Source organism: Cannabis sativa, chromosome 9 (genome assembly GCF_029168945.1).
Source record: "Cannabis sativa cultivar Pink pepper isolate KNU-18-1 chromosome 9, ASM2916894v1, whole genome shotgun sequence".
Taxonomy (NCBI): Eukaryota; Viridiplantae; Streptophyta; class Magnoliopsida; order Rosales; family Cannabaceae; genus Cannabis; species Cannabis sativa.
The window spans coordinates 54,235,893-54,251,810 of NC_083609.1; the positions used below are offsets into that span (position 1 = coordinate 54,235,893).

Genomic DNA, 15,918 nt, shown 5'->3' on the forward strand with positions numbered 1-15,918 from the left:
TCTGGAGCAACAATAGATATATAGATTATGGAGTGCAAACACTTGGACTACATTTGATGACTCTATTGCCAAAAATTTCTTCACATTAGAATAGAAAAGAAATTAATAAAGCAATTAAAAAGAATAACATCACATTATGCATCGGAATAAAAAAAAATAAAGATTTTTTTAAAAAAATAAATAAAAAAAATTATTAATATTCTCCCAAGATAGGTTTGTTAGAGAGATATATGGTTAAGATGATTTTTTAATTTAAAAAGAGATTATTAATATTTAAAAGATTGTTTAATTTTTTGGGTTTAATTATTGGGTTTATTTGTTAACGGGAGATCAAACCTAATCGTTAAATTTAACAGAATATTCTTTTTATTTTTAAGTATATTCTGTTAAACCAAGAAATGCCGTTAGATAGGCACTTTTAATATATAAAGATATCCATATTTTTCTAATTGACTTTATAAAAATCCAGATTTATAAAAAAAAAAAAAACCCTTTATTCTTAATTAATAGTGTGAATTAATATTTTCATTATTCTTTCTCCTTATGTATATTTTGTTATATATAAATAATTGACCACTTCACACGCTCTATCAAATAATAATATTAAGGACTTATTTCATAAATATATATAGAATAATTTTATGGTACATACCCTTATTTTATTGGGCATTTTATAATTTTGTATACATTATTTTAATTAATTACAAAATATGTGCAAAAAAACTTATTATCATTTTCTCATACACTTTTATATATAATCAAAAACTTTTTTTCAATTTTTATTATAATATATATATATAGTAATAATTATAGATTAGTATATATATGGTAATATTGGTTATGTTTATTTTTATGTTTACAATTATAATAAACATACTAATAATATAAAACATTTTATATATGTGTTTATTGACTATGTTTATTTTTATGTTTACAATTATAATAAACATACTAATAATATAAAATATTTTATATATGTATTTATTTTATTTTCTATTAATTAAACATACTAATTTAATAAACAAAATAATAATATTCACATAAGTTTATATATCACTCTACGTGTGTTATGTTTATTTTTTTTAGTAATTTTTCAGAAAATAAATAATATATATATATAAAAAAATTGTTTATCTTTATCTTTTTCTTTGTTTATTAATTGTGTCGTGTTTATTTTTTTTAATTAAATAATTTTTGGAATTTATAAAGTTATGTTTGTTTATTTATTTTTTGATGTAAGAATTATACTTCAATAAAAAACTCGTTCACTAACTCATTAGAAAATAATCAATATATAAAAACAATAGAAAGAAAATATACTTATTTTAGTATAGTATAAATTGACTATGTCTATTTTTATGTTTACAATTATAATAAACGTACTAATAATATAAAATACTTTGTATATATATGTTTATTTTGTTTTCTATTTATTAAACATACTACTTTAATAAACAAAATAATAATATTCACATATGTTTATTATATCACTCTACGTGTCATGTTTATTTTTAATAATTTTAAGTATTGATTTATATTTATATACATTAATATTTATAATTTTGATATTGTATTTTATTAAAAAAAAAATCTTATTAAATTACAATAATTCATACTAAAATAGATAATAAACATTTATCTTTTAATAAAAAAATAATTTAACTTGTTTATTTTTATAAAACTGTTTAATTAATTTTACGAAATTGTTTATTTTGAGGTTTAATAAACATATTAAAAATGTATGGTTTCATGTAATAAGTTTTCAAAATGTATAAATTTTTAAAATAATTTTTTTTTGCACATTTTTTGTAATATTTTGTTTTTGTTGTACATTTATGAAAAAAGCCCTATTTTATTCTCATAGTATAGGAACATTTTTTTAATCATTAATGTGTATGACTTTTGAGTGTGCACATTAACTAATATAGACTTACATAAAGACTTACATATACCTAATAAAAATATTAAATTTTTAAAATAGTATTGAGCCTAACAAAAAATTCTTACACCTATAACCTATTATTTATAGGTATCAAATAATATATTTTAAAATAATGCTAAATCAATTAATATTAAGCATATTGTATCTATCTTTATATTTGTTATATTTTATTTTTTTTATACTAATTAATATGTAATTAATTAACTATAACTAAACTAACAAAACTTTTTTTTTCTTTTAAAATAGAAATAAATTTATAACATCATACTACTAATAAATTTTATATTTAATAATATAAATAAAAACTGAGATTTTTTTTTTAAAAAAATACAACTAATAAGATTAATCAAATAATACAACTATTTTAAATAACAGCTAACAATTAAGAGATTAGCATTATTATTTCATAATAAGATAACCATTTTTTTTAATTCATTCAATTTTTTACTTATGAAATTCTTTTAAATAGATTTTTTTCACTAAACAACTATCACTATTATTAAAGCTAAAATAAAATTCTAAAATATGATCTGAAATAAACTACAAGAAAACATAGTCATGAACAATACAAAAAAAAAAAAGAGATTAAAAAGATACAGATTGTGTAGTTTTTTATTTCTTTTTAAAATTATCATGTTTTATCTATTGATAAAATCCTGTCAAAGAACTTTGCATTTAAAAAATGTCATTAAAACTCTGTCAAAGAAAATAGTTTCTTTTCTAATTCTTTTTTTTTTAAAAAAAATAATTGCATTTAAAAAAAAAATCATTAAAACTCTGTCATAGAAAATAGTTTTTTTTTTTTTTCTAATTGCATTCCATATAGGAATGATAGAAGCTCTGAATCTCTTATACCTACCCTATTTTTTTATATATATTTTTCAGATCATTCCATAACTTTTTTTTTCTCTCATCTTTAAAAGTTGAGAATAAAAGGGAACAAAGTCCTATAGTGTAGTGATTATTATTTAAAATTAGTTGTTTGTGAAAAAACTAAGGAGTTTTTCATATTTCTTTTAATTTGTTTATCTTCCATGAGCATTTCATTTCTTGTCAGATGTAGATTTGGGTCCACTACCATAATAATAATTCTTTTATACTTTTTTATGCTTTGTTATATAAATAAATTTAAATTATCTACTGCCTCAAGGTCACACCAGCATTATATATTTAAGCTTTCCAATATCTAAATCTAATAATATATAGTGCTCCGATTATCATAATAATTGTGGGTAATCAATAAAATAACTATTTTATATCTAACATTGACTTTGATAAATGGAGGCCAATTTAATTTTTTTCTTTTTTTTTTCTTTGTTTTATTTGGCTACTGATATGAAAAAGAACAAAAAAAAAGCATAATTTAAATGGTGATGAACGGTACATGAAATTGCTTAGGTTTATTTATTCAGAAAGCAAGAAAGAAACTTTTTTTAGAAGATTTATTATTTTTGTGGTTGTGATGGGCAATGACAACTACAAGTTTTCGATAAATAGTGCGGCAGCAGCTGCATGAAGGTCGTCGGACGGTGATGGTAACAAAAATATAATACGATGGGTGGGTGTAAAGAAGTGTCTTTTTTTTTGAAAGATTTACATATAGACCAAAAATTTTAAAAGAATTACAAAAATATATCAACATGATTTTTTTTATTTTTACGCTTTGAATTTTTTTATTTACAAAAGTATTTCTCTAGTAAAATTAATAAACCATTTTTTTGTTGTATACTTTATTTATAGTTGTCATGAGATTATTTTTTAGTTTACCTTCTTTATAATGAGAGTCATATATTACTCTTATTCTACATGGAGATCTGATTACAATGTAAGGAAGGTATACACATAAGTTACCACCTACAACTAATTCTAACTAACACTCACTATATTCGTGCTTAAGAACAGTGACTAGGTAGTAACAACTCAGAAAACTAACAACATGAACTCCTCTAACAATAGTTTAATGTTAATACAACTCGGTATTAAAAAGTATGCATATTTATTTACGTGTAAAAATGATTTTAAAGGTGTCAAAGAGATATGTGCCTCACAAAAATCTTCCTTCACTAATTTGGAACGATATTAGAATGAAAACTGATACTAGCCCTCATAGAACTGTAACCATTTACACAACTAGTTTTAGTAAACAAGCTAGATGGGACTAAGATGACGGTACATTTTTGTCATCATCTATTCTATATAAAGTGTGCCTATATAACTGAAATTCTTAGTTTTTGAGAAATTTATGGGTAAATTTTAATTTTTATTTAATAAAATAATAAAATATTATTTATATATAATAAAATAATAATAAAACAAATTCTACTAATATTTGAACTGATATTAAATATTCTATAATCACACACATTTAAAAAGAAAACGTCACTTGAATCACCTCTGCCCTCAATTAAATCAGGGTTAAAAGCCACCATTGTTACAACCTCTTACTACGCACAAAATTTTTCTAAAACAATCGAGAAAGAAAAGCAGAGCCTTTTAGGACTGTCTTCACAAATATAATTAAGGGAAAACCCATAATATATTAGTTTATTTCAACAAATCACTAATATACATAAATTGGGTGGGTAACCACACGACGTTAAACTTAAAGACTACTGCACAAATCAGATATGACATAGTTTTAATTGAGAACACATTGAAAAACTACAAATAAATCCTTGCCCTTGTTTATGTAGGGAAAAAATTCAAGTTTGAATTGCTTTCTGTAGTATTCCATTTATATTACGAAATATTTTAATAATTCCTTTATATATCTATTCTATATAAAGTGTGCCTATATAACAGAATTCTTGGTTTATGAGAAATTCATGGGTGACTTTTTATTTATATTAAAAATAAAATAGTTTATTATTAAAAATAAAATAGTTTATGAGAAATTTATGGATCACTTTTTATTTATATATAATAAAATAAATCCTATTAAATCCAAAAAAACATACGATTGGGTTTTTGCTGTTGTACATCTACGATTGAGTTACATAATAAATCCTATATGCATTAGTTTACAGGAGAAAAGTTTTTTAAAGTTACGTAATAATTTACATGTATGCTGCAAACACAATATACAAAAAATAAAGAAGAATATTAAAGAAAGAAGAGACCATTATTCACATCTAGAAAGGCAGTAGAGATAATAATAGAAGCTTTTTATTTTTTTTTTCTTTTTTTTATCAATTTTTTTTTCTTTTTGAATAAAGATAAATATGAAATTTTAATCGTATAGAGTTTTATTTTAATAAAATATAGTATTTTAAAATAATTTAAATTCAAATAATTTAATAGTATTTTGTTATTAAATACTATCACTTTTTATTAAACATGGTTTTCATTTTTTGTCGACACTCCTATATTCAATTTATCAACGAAAAAAATAGACAATCCACATATATGCGGACCCAGCTAGAATAAAAAGTGAAAAATACAAAAATTACACTATTGTCTCTATCGAAGCACATGAAGATTGAAATCCACCAATGACTATCATTAGTTTTCTTATCTACAATTTTTAGACAAATGCTATCTTCAATTATCAACAATTTAGAGATTGATTTTTAATTTTCTTTTTATCTTACACCCATTTAAGTAATGTTTCTTTAAGTATTAGAACATCACCTTTTAATTTATTTTTGGATTAACTTAAGAACATATTTAAATCATCAAGCTTTCTTAAACACTAATATATTACATTCGGTATTCACTTTTGATTGACAACATTATAAACTATAATATTTAAATACACATAATAATAATAATCTCACCTAATAACTAATAATATTTTTTCTTTAATTTTTAATTGTATCACTTTCAAATAACATAGAAAAAAACTAACATAAAATTTAGTATACCTGCCTCGCACGTAATTTTTGCTAGTACATACATATATACCAATGATCTTTATAAGTGTTATAGTAGTATCTTGATTTTTTAACATTGCCATTTTGGGATTTTATGCCCTAAATAAAACCTATTTCAATATAATCTGATTTGTTATCAATAGATGATTAGAAATCATTTATGGTTACATGTAGTTTTCATGGTTATGGTTTAAAATATACAATTTATGTTAAGTCCAGAAGATATAGTTATTTACAATTACAGTGATGTCAACACAGTGGAAGGTAATTGTGATTATATGCTTCAAAAGATAATGTCCCATGATTCATCAGTGCACTGGATTTACAGTGATGTGATAGTCAGCGATAAAGCTTACTTACACCTTGGATAAGTATTATGTTCTTTCCAGAATATTGACAAAGTATGCTAGTATCATATGTATGGAGTATACATTGGATTGGGACCGATATTGATATTGGTAAAGATATTATAATCTTACCGTTGTATCTTTCTAAGTCAATATCACTGGTTGATCTCAGATCAAAAGATCATAATCCTGACATGGTTAGGTTTGATCTCAAGAGTGTTATTTGTGTTCTTAAAGTTTTTAGTCAAAGCCTACTATTTGGTTCGGGTCACACGTATAGCTTGGGAACATGATAGTACAATTGAGTGGGAGCGCTAGTCATAGATATGGAATCTATAGCTTCTATCTGGACATAGAAGTGAAATGATGATTTCCTTCGAGCTTAGTTTAATAGAGATAAATAGAAGACCTCTTATTTCAGTGATTATATTAGTTTACTGAAATATCATTTATAGGAAGCTAAGTGTTTCAAGGATAAAATACATTGAGGAGTAAAACGGTAAATTTATCCCTACTCGATGTAAATCATCTATAGAGGATCTTCAATTATTGAGATTAAAATGATGGTTATATTTTCATAGCATATCTATATCGTGGAACATATAGAGCATTCTATATAACTGAGAGTGCAATTCTAAATCTATAGTGGTGCAATAAGAAATTTATAAGTTAGGAAATTTACTTGATAAATTCTAGATCTGCTTATTGGAAGCTCGGTTATATAGGTCCATGGTCCCCATACTAGTTGAGACAATACTGCTTGTATGACTCAGTTAATTGATTTTAATTAATCAATTATAATTCTAAAATTAGACTATGTCTTATTTATGAATTTTCACTAAGCTAGGGCTTAATTGTGAAGAAAAGAGATTTAAGGGTTTATTTGTTAATTAAGAGACTTTATTAAGTCTAATTAATAAATAATTTAAATGGTACGACGACACGAAAAATTTTGCTACTTGTATTTGTATTTTATCATTTTTTTTATGTTACGGGTCATGCTCAATTAGGTTATATTTAGCCTATGTTTTGGGTCTGTAAAGTTAGTATTTTCTCGTCTATTGGTGTCTTTTGGAGCAGTTTTACGCTTGACTTTCATTGTTTCAGGTTCCCGCGGTGTTAAAGTTCAAATTCAGTAGTCGCGACCTCCATAGAGCCAGGTCGCAACCCCTTTTCATGGTCGCGACTCTGGTCGCGACTTCGAGATTTGGCAGAAACTCGGTTTTTTTGAGTTTTGCCTATAGTCGCGACCAGCTTAAAGGTTAGTCGCGACTAGGTACGGAAAACGCAGTTTTGACGTAATTTTGATTTTTCTCTCAATTGGAGGCACACCTCTCATCCCTATATAAGGAATACGACTCTGAAGGTCAACCTAACCAGAAAAGACCTAAAAAGTGGATGAAGGTGGAGAGGAAGCTATCTTGAAGACCTGGAGCGATATCACCTTCTAGTTTCTTTCTTTTACCCTTATTTCTTCCTTTTATGTTTAGTTTTGTTTCTGAATTAATCGTGGATGTTTTTAAAGTTTTTATGAGCTAAATTTCCCATTAAGGGAGGATGATGAATATTGTTTAACTTTATGCCTAGTTAATAAATAATTGCCATTCCTCCATCTTGTTTGTGAATACTATCTATATTTGTGTTTAATTCCATGTGCAAGTTTGATCACCTTTAATTTACATGTTTAATGATCTCAATTCGAAATCTAAAATGTTAGAATTGAGAATGCTAAAATTGGATAGTCTAGGTTTTGATGTGAAATTACATAGCCTTAGTGACAAATAGATTATTGCTTAATGCTGATTTTATGTTGATTTAATTAAGAAGTTAATTAGAAAACATAAGATTTAGAACCTAAAAGATCTGAAAAGAGTTAGGTTAAATTCATAATCTATCATTCACATTAAGATAAGGATAGCAATTAGGTTTTAACGTGGGTAACTTATCAACAGGATTCACCTCCCTAATCTCTCATCTTTATTAATCGTCGTTTATTTTCTTTTTAATTTTCTGAGTTATTTTCTTTAAAATTGCAAAATATTTGTTTTACCAAATAGAATCATAAGTATAGTTTAGTAGTACTTAATCCAATTCCCTGTGGTTCGACCTCACTTGCGTGAGATACTACTTGATTGCGTATACTTGCGTAGTAATCATAAAATTCGTAACAAGTTTTTGGCGGCGTTGCCAGTGAATTATTTAAAGATTAATATTACACAGAATTATACTAACTTCTAATTTGGTATACTTTCTCTTGCTGAATTTCTAACCTTTCTCTTGCAAAACTGTTCTTATCTATTTCAGGTATTTTGAGTGCATGCGCCGCCAAGGGCAAGCAGTCATACTACCCATTGACCCTGAAATTGAGAAAACTTGTAGGAGAAACCGAAGGAACAAGAGGCAAGAAGGAGTTTCAGCAACTGCTGAAACAACGGAAACCATGGCTGCTAATGTGAATGCGAATGCTGCAAATAACGGTAATAATGGTGGTGCCGTTGAAGATCAAGCTAATGGTCGTAGCTTGAGAGATTACATTCTCCCTACTCTGACGGGAGTGCAGTCATGTATCAGGCCACCGGCAGTGGATGCAGATAACTTTGAGATCAAACCTGCCATACTTCAAATGGTGCAGTCTTCAGTACAGTTTGGTGGCCTCCCTTCTGAAGATCTTAATCTGCATCTCTCTAACTTCATGGAACTTTGTGAAACTTTTAAAGTTAATGGAGTTAGTGATGATGCCATTCGACTGAGACTGTTCCCATTTTCGCTCAGAGAACGAGCCAAGAGTTGGTTAAACTCCTTGCCACCCAACTCTATTGCCACCTGGAATGATCTGGCAACGAAATTTTTGTCAAAGTTCTTTCCTCCAGCAAAGTCTGCCAAGCTGCGAGGAGAAATCAACAACTTCTGCCAACAAGATAATGAATCTCTCCATGAGTCGTGGGAGAGGTTTAAAGATCTAATCAGAAAGTGCCCTCATCATGGTATAGAGAAGTGGATGCTAGTCCACAATTTCTGCAACAGGTTGGTTGGTAACACTAGAACTCTGATAGATGCAGCAGCTGGTGGAGCCTTTATGAGAAAGAGTGCTAATGAGGCTTACGATCTATTGGAGGAGATGGCTCTAAACAATCAGCAGTGGCCAACTGAAATGAGTCAAACTAAGAAAGTAGCTGGTGTGTTAGAGGTTGATGCCATTACAAAGTTGACATCTCAGGTTGAGGCATTGACAAAGCTAATTGCAGGGCAAGCTAAACAAGCCCAAGTTTTTTGTGAGATATGTGGAGGAAATCATCACTTTTCAGAGTGTCAAGCAGTGGATGATTTGCCAATGGATGAAGCAAAAGCCATTGGAAATTTTTCGCAGAACAACAACAACAATTTTGAGTTCAACCAAGGTGGTAACCGAAGAAACAATGGGTTCTATCAGCAACGAAATCAGAACCAGACACAGAACCAACAGTTTAATCAGCAACAAGCCTCTGGTGGAAATTTTAGTTTGCAAATAGATTTACTGCTACAATTCATGACTGAAACTAGATCTTCCATTAAAGATCTGCAGACTCAGATGGGCCAACTAGCAACTCAGGTAGCAACCCGTCCTCAAGGGAATTTGCCTAGCACAACTGAAGTCAATCCCAAAGAAAATTGCAAGGCAATTACCCTGAGGAGCGGTAAGAAATATGATGGGCCTGAATTGCCACAACCAGCTGATGGAGATAAGGAGATTAAAGCTCAACCAGTGCCAACCCCAACACCAACAGTAGAGAAGGCTACTGATAGCCCAGAACAACCACAACAGTCTCCACCAATCAGTATTGATCATCATGTGAAAATACCCTATCCTCAGAGACTCAGAAAGACAAGTCTAGACAAGCAGTTCACCAAATTTCTAGAGGTTTTCAAAAGACTACACATCAACATTCCCTTTGCTGAAGTTTTAGAGCAGATGCCAAGTTATGTGAAGTTCATGAAGGAGATTCTGTCAAAGAAGAGAAAGATGGAGGATTATGAGATAGTGGCCCTAATTGAAGAGTGCAGCGCCATTCTACAAAAGAAATTCCCTCCCAAACTCAGAGATTCAAGGAGTTTCACTATTCCTTGTACTATTGGGAGAATTGAAGGAATAAATGCACTATGTGACTTGGGAGCCAGCATTAACTTGATGCCTCTGTCAGTGTTTAAAAGATTCCAGTTGGGAGAAGCAAAGCCAACCACAGTAACTCTCCAATTGGCGGATCGATCACTAGCTCATCCTAGAGGAGTCATTGAGGATGTGTTAGTTAAAGTTGACAAGTTCATCTTTCCAGCTGACTTTATTGTTCTGGATATGGAAGAAGATAGCAATGTCCCAATCATTCTTGGGAGACCATTCTTGGCAACTAGCCAAGCCTTGATCGATGTTCAGAAGGGTGAATTAAAGCTGAGAGTCCAAGGAGAAGAAGTGGTCTTTAATGTGCTAAAGGCTATGACATACCCAAAGGCAAGTGATAACTGTTTCTTCATTGATTTGATTGATACAATTGTGAGTGAGAAAAAGCTGCTAGATGATCCTCTCGAACTGAGCTTAACTGAAGATGAATTGACGGAGCAAGAGGGACAAGATGTCATGGGTTATGTGAAATGGCTTGACTCCTATGGGCCCTTGAACAGAAGGTATTATGAGGAATTGGGAGCAGTTCCAAAAGAGCTGATGCCATCTACTGAAAAACCTCCAGAACTTGAATTGAAGGTGTTTCCTAGTCATTTGAGGTATGAGTTTTTGGGTGAAGATAAAAAGCTGTCAGTTATTGTGTCAGCCTCTCTTTCTGATGTGGAAACTGATAGACTGCTAAGGGTACTCCGAGCTCACAACAAGGCCATCGCTTGGACACTAGGTGATGTCAAAGGAATCAGTCCTTCAACGGTGATGCACCGAATTCTAATGGAAGACAATGCCAAACCGACAATCGACGCACAACGTAGACTCAATCCACCCATGAAGGAAGTTGTCAGAAAAGAAGTAGTCAAGTGGTTGGATGCTGGAGTGGCCTATCCCATCTCAGACAGTAAGTGGGTTAGCCCGGTGCAAGTGGTTTCAAAGAAAGGTGGAATGACCGTGATCAAGAATGAAAAGAATGAGTTGATTCCCACAAGAACAGTCACTGGTTGGAGGATTTGCATCGATTATAGGAAACTCAACAAAGCAACCCGAAAAGATCACTTTCCCTTACCCTTCATTGATCAAATGCTAGACAGATTGGCGGGGCAAGAATATTACTGTTTTCTTGATGGCTACTCTGGATACCACCAAATAGCTATAGCATCTGAAGATCAGGAAAAGGCTACTTTCACATGTCCCTACGGTACCTTTGCTTTCAGAAGAATGCCATTCGGATTGTGTAACGCCCCTGCTACTTTTTAAAGGTGTATGATGGCTATCTTTTCAGACTTGATTGAATCTTGTATTGAGATCTTTATGGATGATTTCTCGGTCTTTGGTTCCTCTTTCGATCATTGTTTAGAAAATTTAGAAAAGGTGCTAACTAGGTGCGAGAAGTCTAACTTGGTGCTAAACTGGGAGAAGTGCCACTTTATGGTAACAGAATTAATTGTTCTTGGGCACAAAATTTCAAAAGCAAGAATTGAGGTGGATAAGGCTAAAGTTTCAACAATAGAGAATTTTCCACCTCCAGTTTCTGTAAAAGGAGTAAGGAGTTTCTTAGGACATGCTGGCTTCTACCGAAGATTTATTAAGGACTTCTCAAAGATCTCCAAACCTTTGTCCAGTTTACTTGTCAATGGCGTTCCATTTGAGTTTGGAGAAGATTGCTTAAAGGCGTTCAAAGTTCTAAAGGAAAAATTGATTTCAGCACCAATAGTCACTTCACCAAATTGGGAGTTGCCCTTCGAGTTAATGTGCGACGCAAGTGATTATGCAATTGGAGCAGTCTTGGGTTAAAGAATTGACAGGGTGTTTCACACAATCTACTATGCTAGTAGAACCCTGAATGATGCTCAATTAAATTATGCCACTACAGAAAAAGAAATGCTGGCAATTGTGTTTGCTTGTGATAGGTTCCGACCCTACCTGATTGGGAATAAGGTTATTGTCTATACAGATCATTCAGCGATCAAATACCTTATGACCAAGAAGGATGCAAAGCCGAGACTGATTCGGTGGGTACTTCTACTTCAAGAGTTTGACTTATAGATAAAAGATAAGAAGGGCACTGAAAATCTGGTAGCAGATCACCTGTTAAGACTAGAGCTGGAAGAGAGTCAGAATACGAAAGAGGTACAGATAAATGAGAAATTTCTTGATGAACAACTCTTTAGTGTGAGGGAAAACCTGATGGTACCATGGTATGCTGATTATGTCAATTTCTTGGCTGCAAAAATAAACCCTCCTGAACTTTCACGTCAACAATTAAAGAAGTTCTTTTCTGAGGTGAAACATTATTATTGGGAAGAGCCAATCCTCTACAAGCACTGCACTTATCAGATAATTAGAAGATGTGTGCTTGAAGAGGAGATGTATTCTATCCTAAATCATTGTCATGCTTTACCATGTGGAGGACATTTCAGTGGGACCAGAACTGCTGCTAAGGTATTGCAGAGTGGATTCTTTTGGCCAACGCTATTTAAGGATGCTACTACTTTTGTGAAGGCATGTGATCGTTGTCAACGGACAGGTAATATCTCAAGAAGAAACGAGATGCCTTTAACAGGAATCTTAGAAGTGGAATTGTTTGATGTGTGGGGGATAGACTTCATGGGTCCTTTTCCTTCATCTTTTAGCAATCAATACATCCTATTGGCTGTCGACTATGTGTCTAAATGGGTTGAAGCTACAGCTACACCACAGAATGATGGTAAGACAGTTCTCCGCTTTCTGCAAAAGAACATCTTTACGCGGTTTGGTACTCCTCAAGCAATCGTAAGCGATGAAGGGAGTCACTTCTGCAATAAACAGTTTGAAGCACTCCTTTCAAGATATGGTGTCCGACATCGAACTGCTTTACCATATCATCCTCAAAGTAATGGCCAAGCTGAAATTTCTAATCGGGAGATAAAGATGATTCTAGAGAAAACAGTGCAAAGATCAAGGAAAGATTGGTCAAGAAAATTAGATGATGCATTGTGGGCATACAGAACTGCTTTCAAAACACCGATTGGCATGTCTCCATATCGGTTGGTGTTTGGAAAGGCTTGTCATCTGCCGGTGGAGTTAGAGCATAAAGCTTTTTGGGCCATGAAGACTCTTAACATGGAATTAAAAGCGGCAGGAGAGAAAAGGCTGCTACAGTTGAATGAACTAGAGGAGTTTTGAAATGAAGCATATGAAAATGAAAAAATCTACAAGGAGAGAACTAAGAAGTGGCATGACCAAGGTCTAGTAAGGAAGGAGTTTCAACCTGGGCAGCAAGTGTTACTATTCAATTCAAGGTTGAAGCTGTTTCCTGGAAAGCTGAAGTCAAGGTGGTCAGGACCATTCACAGTAGTCAAGGTGTTTCCCTATGGAGCGGTGGAGTTAAAAGGTGAAGGTCCAGCAACTTTCAAAGTTAATGGACAGCGTTTAAAGCTCTACTTGGGAGGTCAATTTGACCAAGCCAAGTCCGCCATTATCCTGGCGCCTCTCTAGACACAGTTCAGCGTCCGGCTATATGACGATAAAGACAGCGCTCTTGGGAGGCAACCCAAGTGTTTTCTTTAATTTTTCAGACTTTTTGATTATGTTTTAGTTTATGCTTTAGTATTTTTAGTATTTTCAATTTTTAGCTAAGTACCAGACATTATTTTTTCCAGTTGAATCGTGAAAAACGTGAAAAAAAAATATATTTTTTCGGGACCAGGAGCCCAGTTGTCGCGACCACCAAGTTCCTGGGTCGCGACCCTTTTTGGAAGTCGCGACCTTGGTCGTGACCTCGGGTTTTACAGAACCACGAAAAATTTTCATGCCCAGTAGTCGCGACTAGGGTGACTGGAGGTTGCGACCCTTTTTCCAAGTCGCGACCCCAGTCGCGACTACCCAATTTTCCAGAAGCCCCCAGAATTTTGAATTCAAGCTAGTCGCGACCAGCCTTTGGGCAAGCCGCGACCAGCTGACAATTTTTCTATAAATATCCCAATTTTTCCCCCCATTCAACCCTACACCAAAAATTCAAATCACTCTTTCTTCTCAGCCGACCCTAGCCTCTTTCATTCCAAAAATTCAAATTTTCCTTCCTAAATCTTCAATCTTTTCATCTTTTCTTCAATTTCTTAAACCTAATCCATTTAAAAACCCAATTTCACTCATCAATCTACACATACCATCAAAAACCACACCAAAAATTACCCATAATACCCCAAATCCAAAAATTACCATTGTCTTCATCTTCAAGCTCAAGCTTTCAAGAACATTCAACAATGGAGGTGGAGTAAAGCTTCTTTGGGTTTGTAAGTATCACTTCCTTCAATCTTTAAGGAATTTGATTCACTTGTTATAGATTTTGGGTGGTAATAATTGTGTGTTGTGAAAAAAATATTGTTGATATTGGGTTTGTTAATATTGTATTGTGGTGTTGAGTGTTTGGAAATAGTATTTGGTTGATTTTGAATTTTTGGGAAGTAGAAAATTAAGGGGAGGTGCTGCCCAATTTTTTTTAGCATTATATAGAAAAAAATAAAAAGAAAAATCCGAAAAAAAGAGAAAAAAACAGAAAGAAAAAAAATATATATTCTATTTTTGCTAGAAAAAAATGGCACCTAAAAGAACTAGGCATGTGGAGGAGGGTTCGTTATCAAACCCACCAACTACGGGTTTTGATAGAACCCGGTTTGGTAATATAGAGGCCCAGAATCGTTTCATGAGGCTGAAAAACAGGGCGTATATTGAAGACCGGGGTATTGAATTCCCTGAAAATCCTTTGAGACGTCAACCACGGTTTGAGACAATTCGAGCCCAAATTGAGAGGATGAAGTGGGGGAGTTTTGTGGATGCTCGGGGTTAGGCTAATGTGACTATGGCCTGTGAATTTCTTGCAAATTTGCCCGACCGCCGGAATGGGGAAGTAAAGGTGCGTGGAAAGAAGGTTCCCGCTACTGCTGATGCTTTTAATGTGATGTTCTCTGTCCAAGATTACTCTAGGGAAGAGCAACGCCTCCGAATTATTAAGGAGGAAGAGCAGTTCGATATGGTGGATGTGGCTGAGACGGTGGGATTTCCAGGGTTGAGGTTCCACGACAACGATGGCACAAAGGGGTCGCCAAACATCCTATACCGGTGTGAATTAAACCCGGTGGCAAAAACATGGCTGTATTTTGTAAGTGCTCGGTTGGTGCCAAATAAGCACTTCTCCGATGTCCAAATGGATCGCCTGAAATATGTGCAGGCCATTATGAAGGGGTACAACATAAACATTGGACAAGTCATCCGGCATAGCATCGATCAGATTGTACAAGGAGCCACAGGAGGTGGTTTTGGTTTGGCGGGAGTTATAACAGAACTGTGCGGGGCATATGAAGTTCCCCAATTGGAGTATGACAACAGTGTTGCCACCTCGTAAGATGGACATCGCATTTGTCAACAGGCTGAAAGAGCCACATCCCTATGGCCAGCCTCCACCTGATGCACCGCAAGGACGTAGGCGGCAACGAGAGCCTAGTGTTGAAGAAGAAGAGGAGCAGCCCCTACAATTGCCTGGGCCTATCGATCCAACGACGCAATACACTCAAGCACAGCTGAGTTATATAATTCAGCATAACAACAACATGCAAAACTACATGGTGCAGA

The 15,918-nt window shown here is 32.7% G+C and overlaps 1 protein-coding gene and 1 non-coding gene across 2 annotated transcripts; one reads left to right on the forward strand and one right to left on the reverse strand.

Moving 5' to 3' along the window:
* Positions 1 to 9,042: 9,042 nt before the first annotated feature.
* On the reverse strand, positions 9,043 to 9,149 carry LOC133031611 (small nucleolar RNA R71). The gene has a single exon (XR_009684714.1). It is a non-coding gene; the product is annotated as a small nucleolar RNA R71 (small nucleolar RNA).
* A 2,587-nt stretch (positions 9,150 to 11,736) lies between these two features.
* On the forward strand, positions 11,737 to 13,473 carry LOC133031498 (uncharacterized). Its single transcript, XM_061105010.1, has 5 exons — positions 11,737 to 12,097; positions 12,182 to 12,246; positions 12,355 to 12,438; positions 12,760 to 12,835; positions 12,992 to 13,473. The coding sequence occupies exons 1-5, from the start codon at positions 11,737 to 11,739 to the stop codon at positions 13,471 to 13,473; spliced, it is 1,068 nt and encodes a 355-aa protein (XP_060960993.1).
* Positions 13,474 to 15,918: the final 2,445 nt, after the last annotated feature.

Excerpts from the sequence above, each read along its gene's own strand:
- LOC133031498 (XM_061105010.1), top strand. The coding sequence starts at position 11,737 with ATGGTAACAGAATTAATTGTTCTTGGGCACAAAATTTCAAAAGCAAGA. Across the intron at positions 12,098-12,181 it reads TGCAATTGGAGCAGTCTTGG|AAAAAGAAATGCTGGCAATT; the intron begins GTTAAAGAATTG and ends ATGCCACTACAG. Across the intron at positions 12,439-12,759 it reads AGAGTCAGAATACGAAAGAG|AGTGGATTCTTTTGGCCAAC; the intron begins GTACAGATAAAT and ends AAGGTATTGCAG.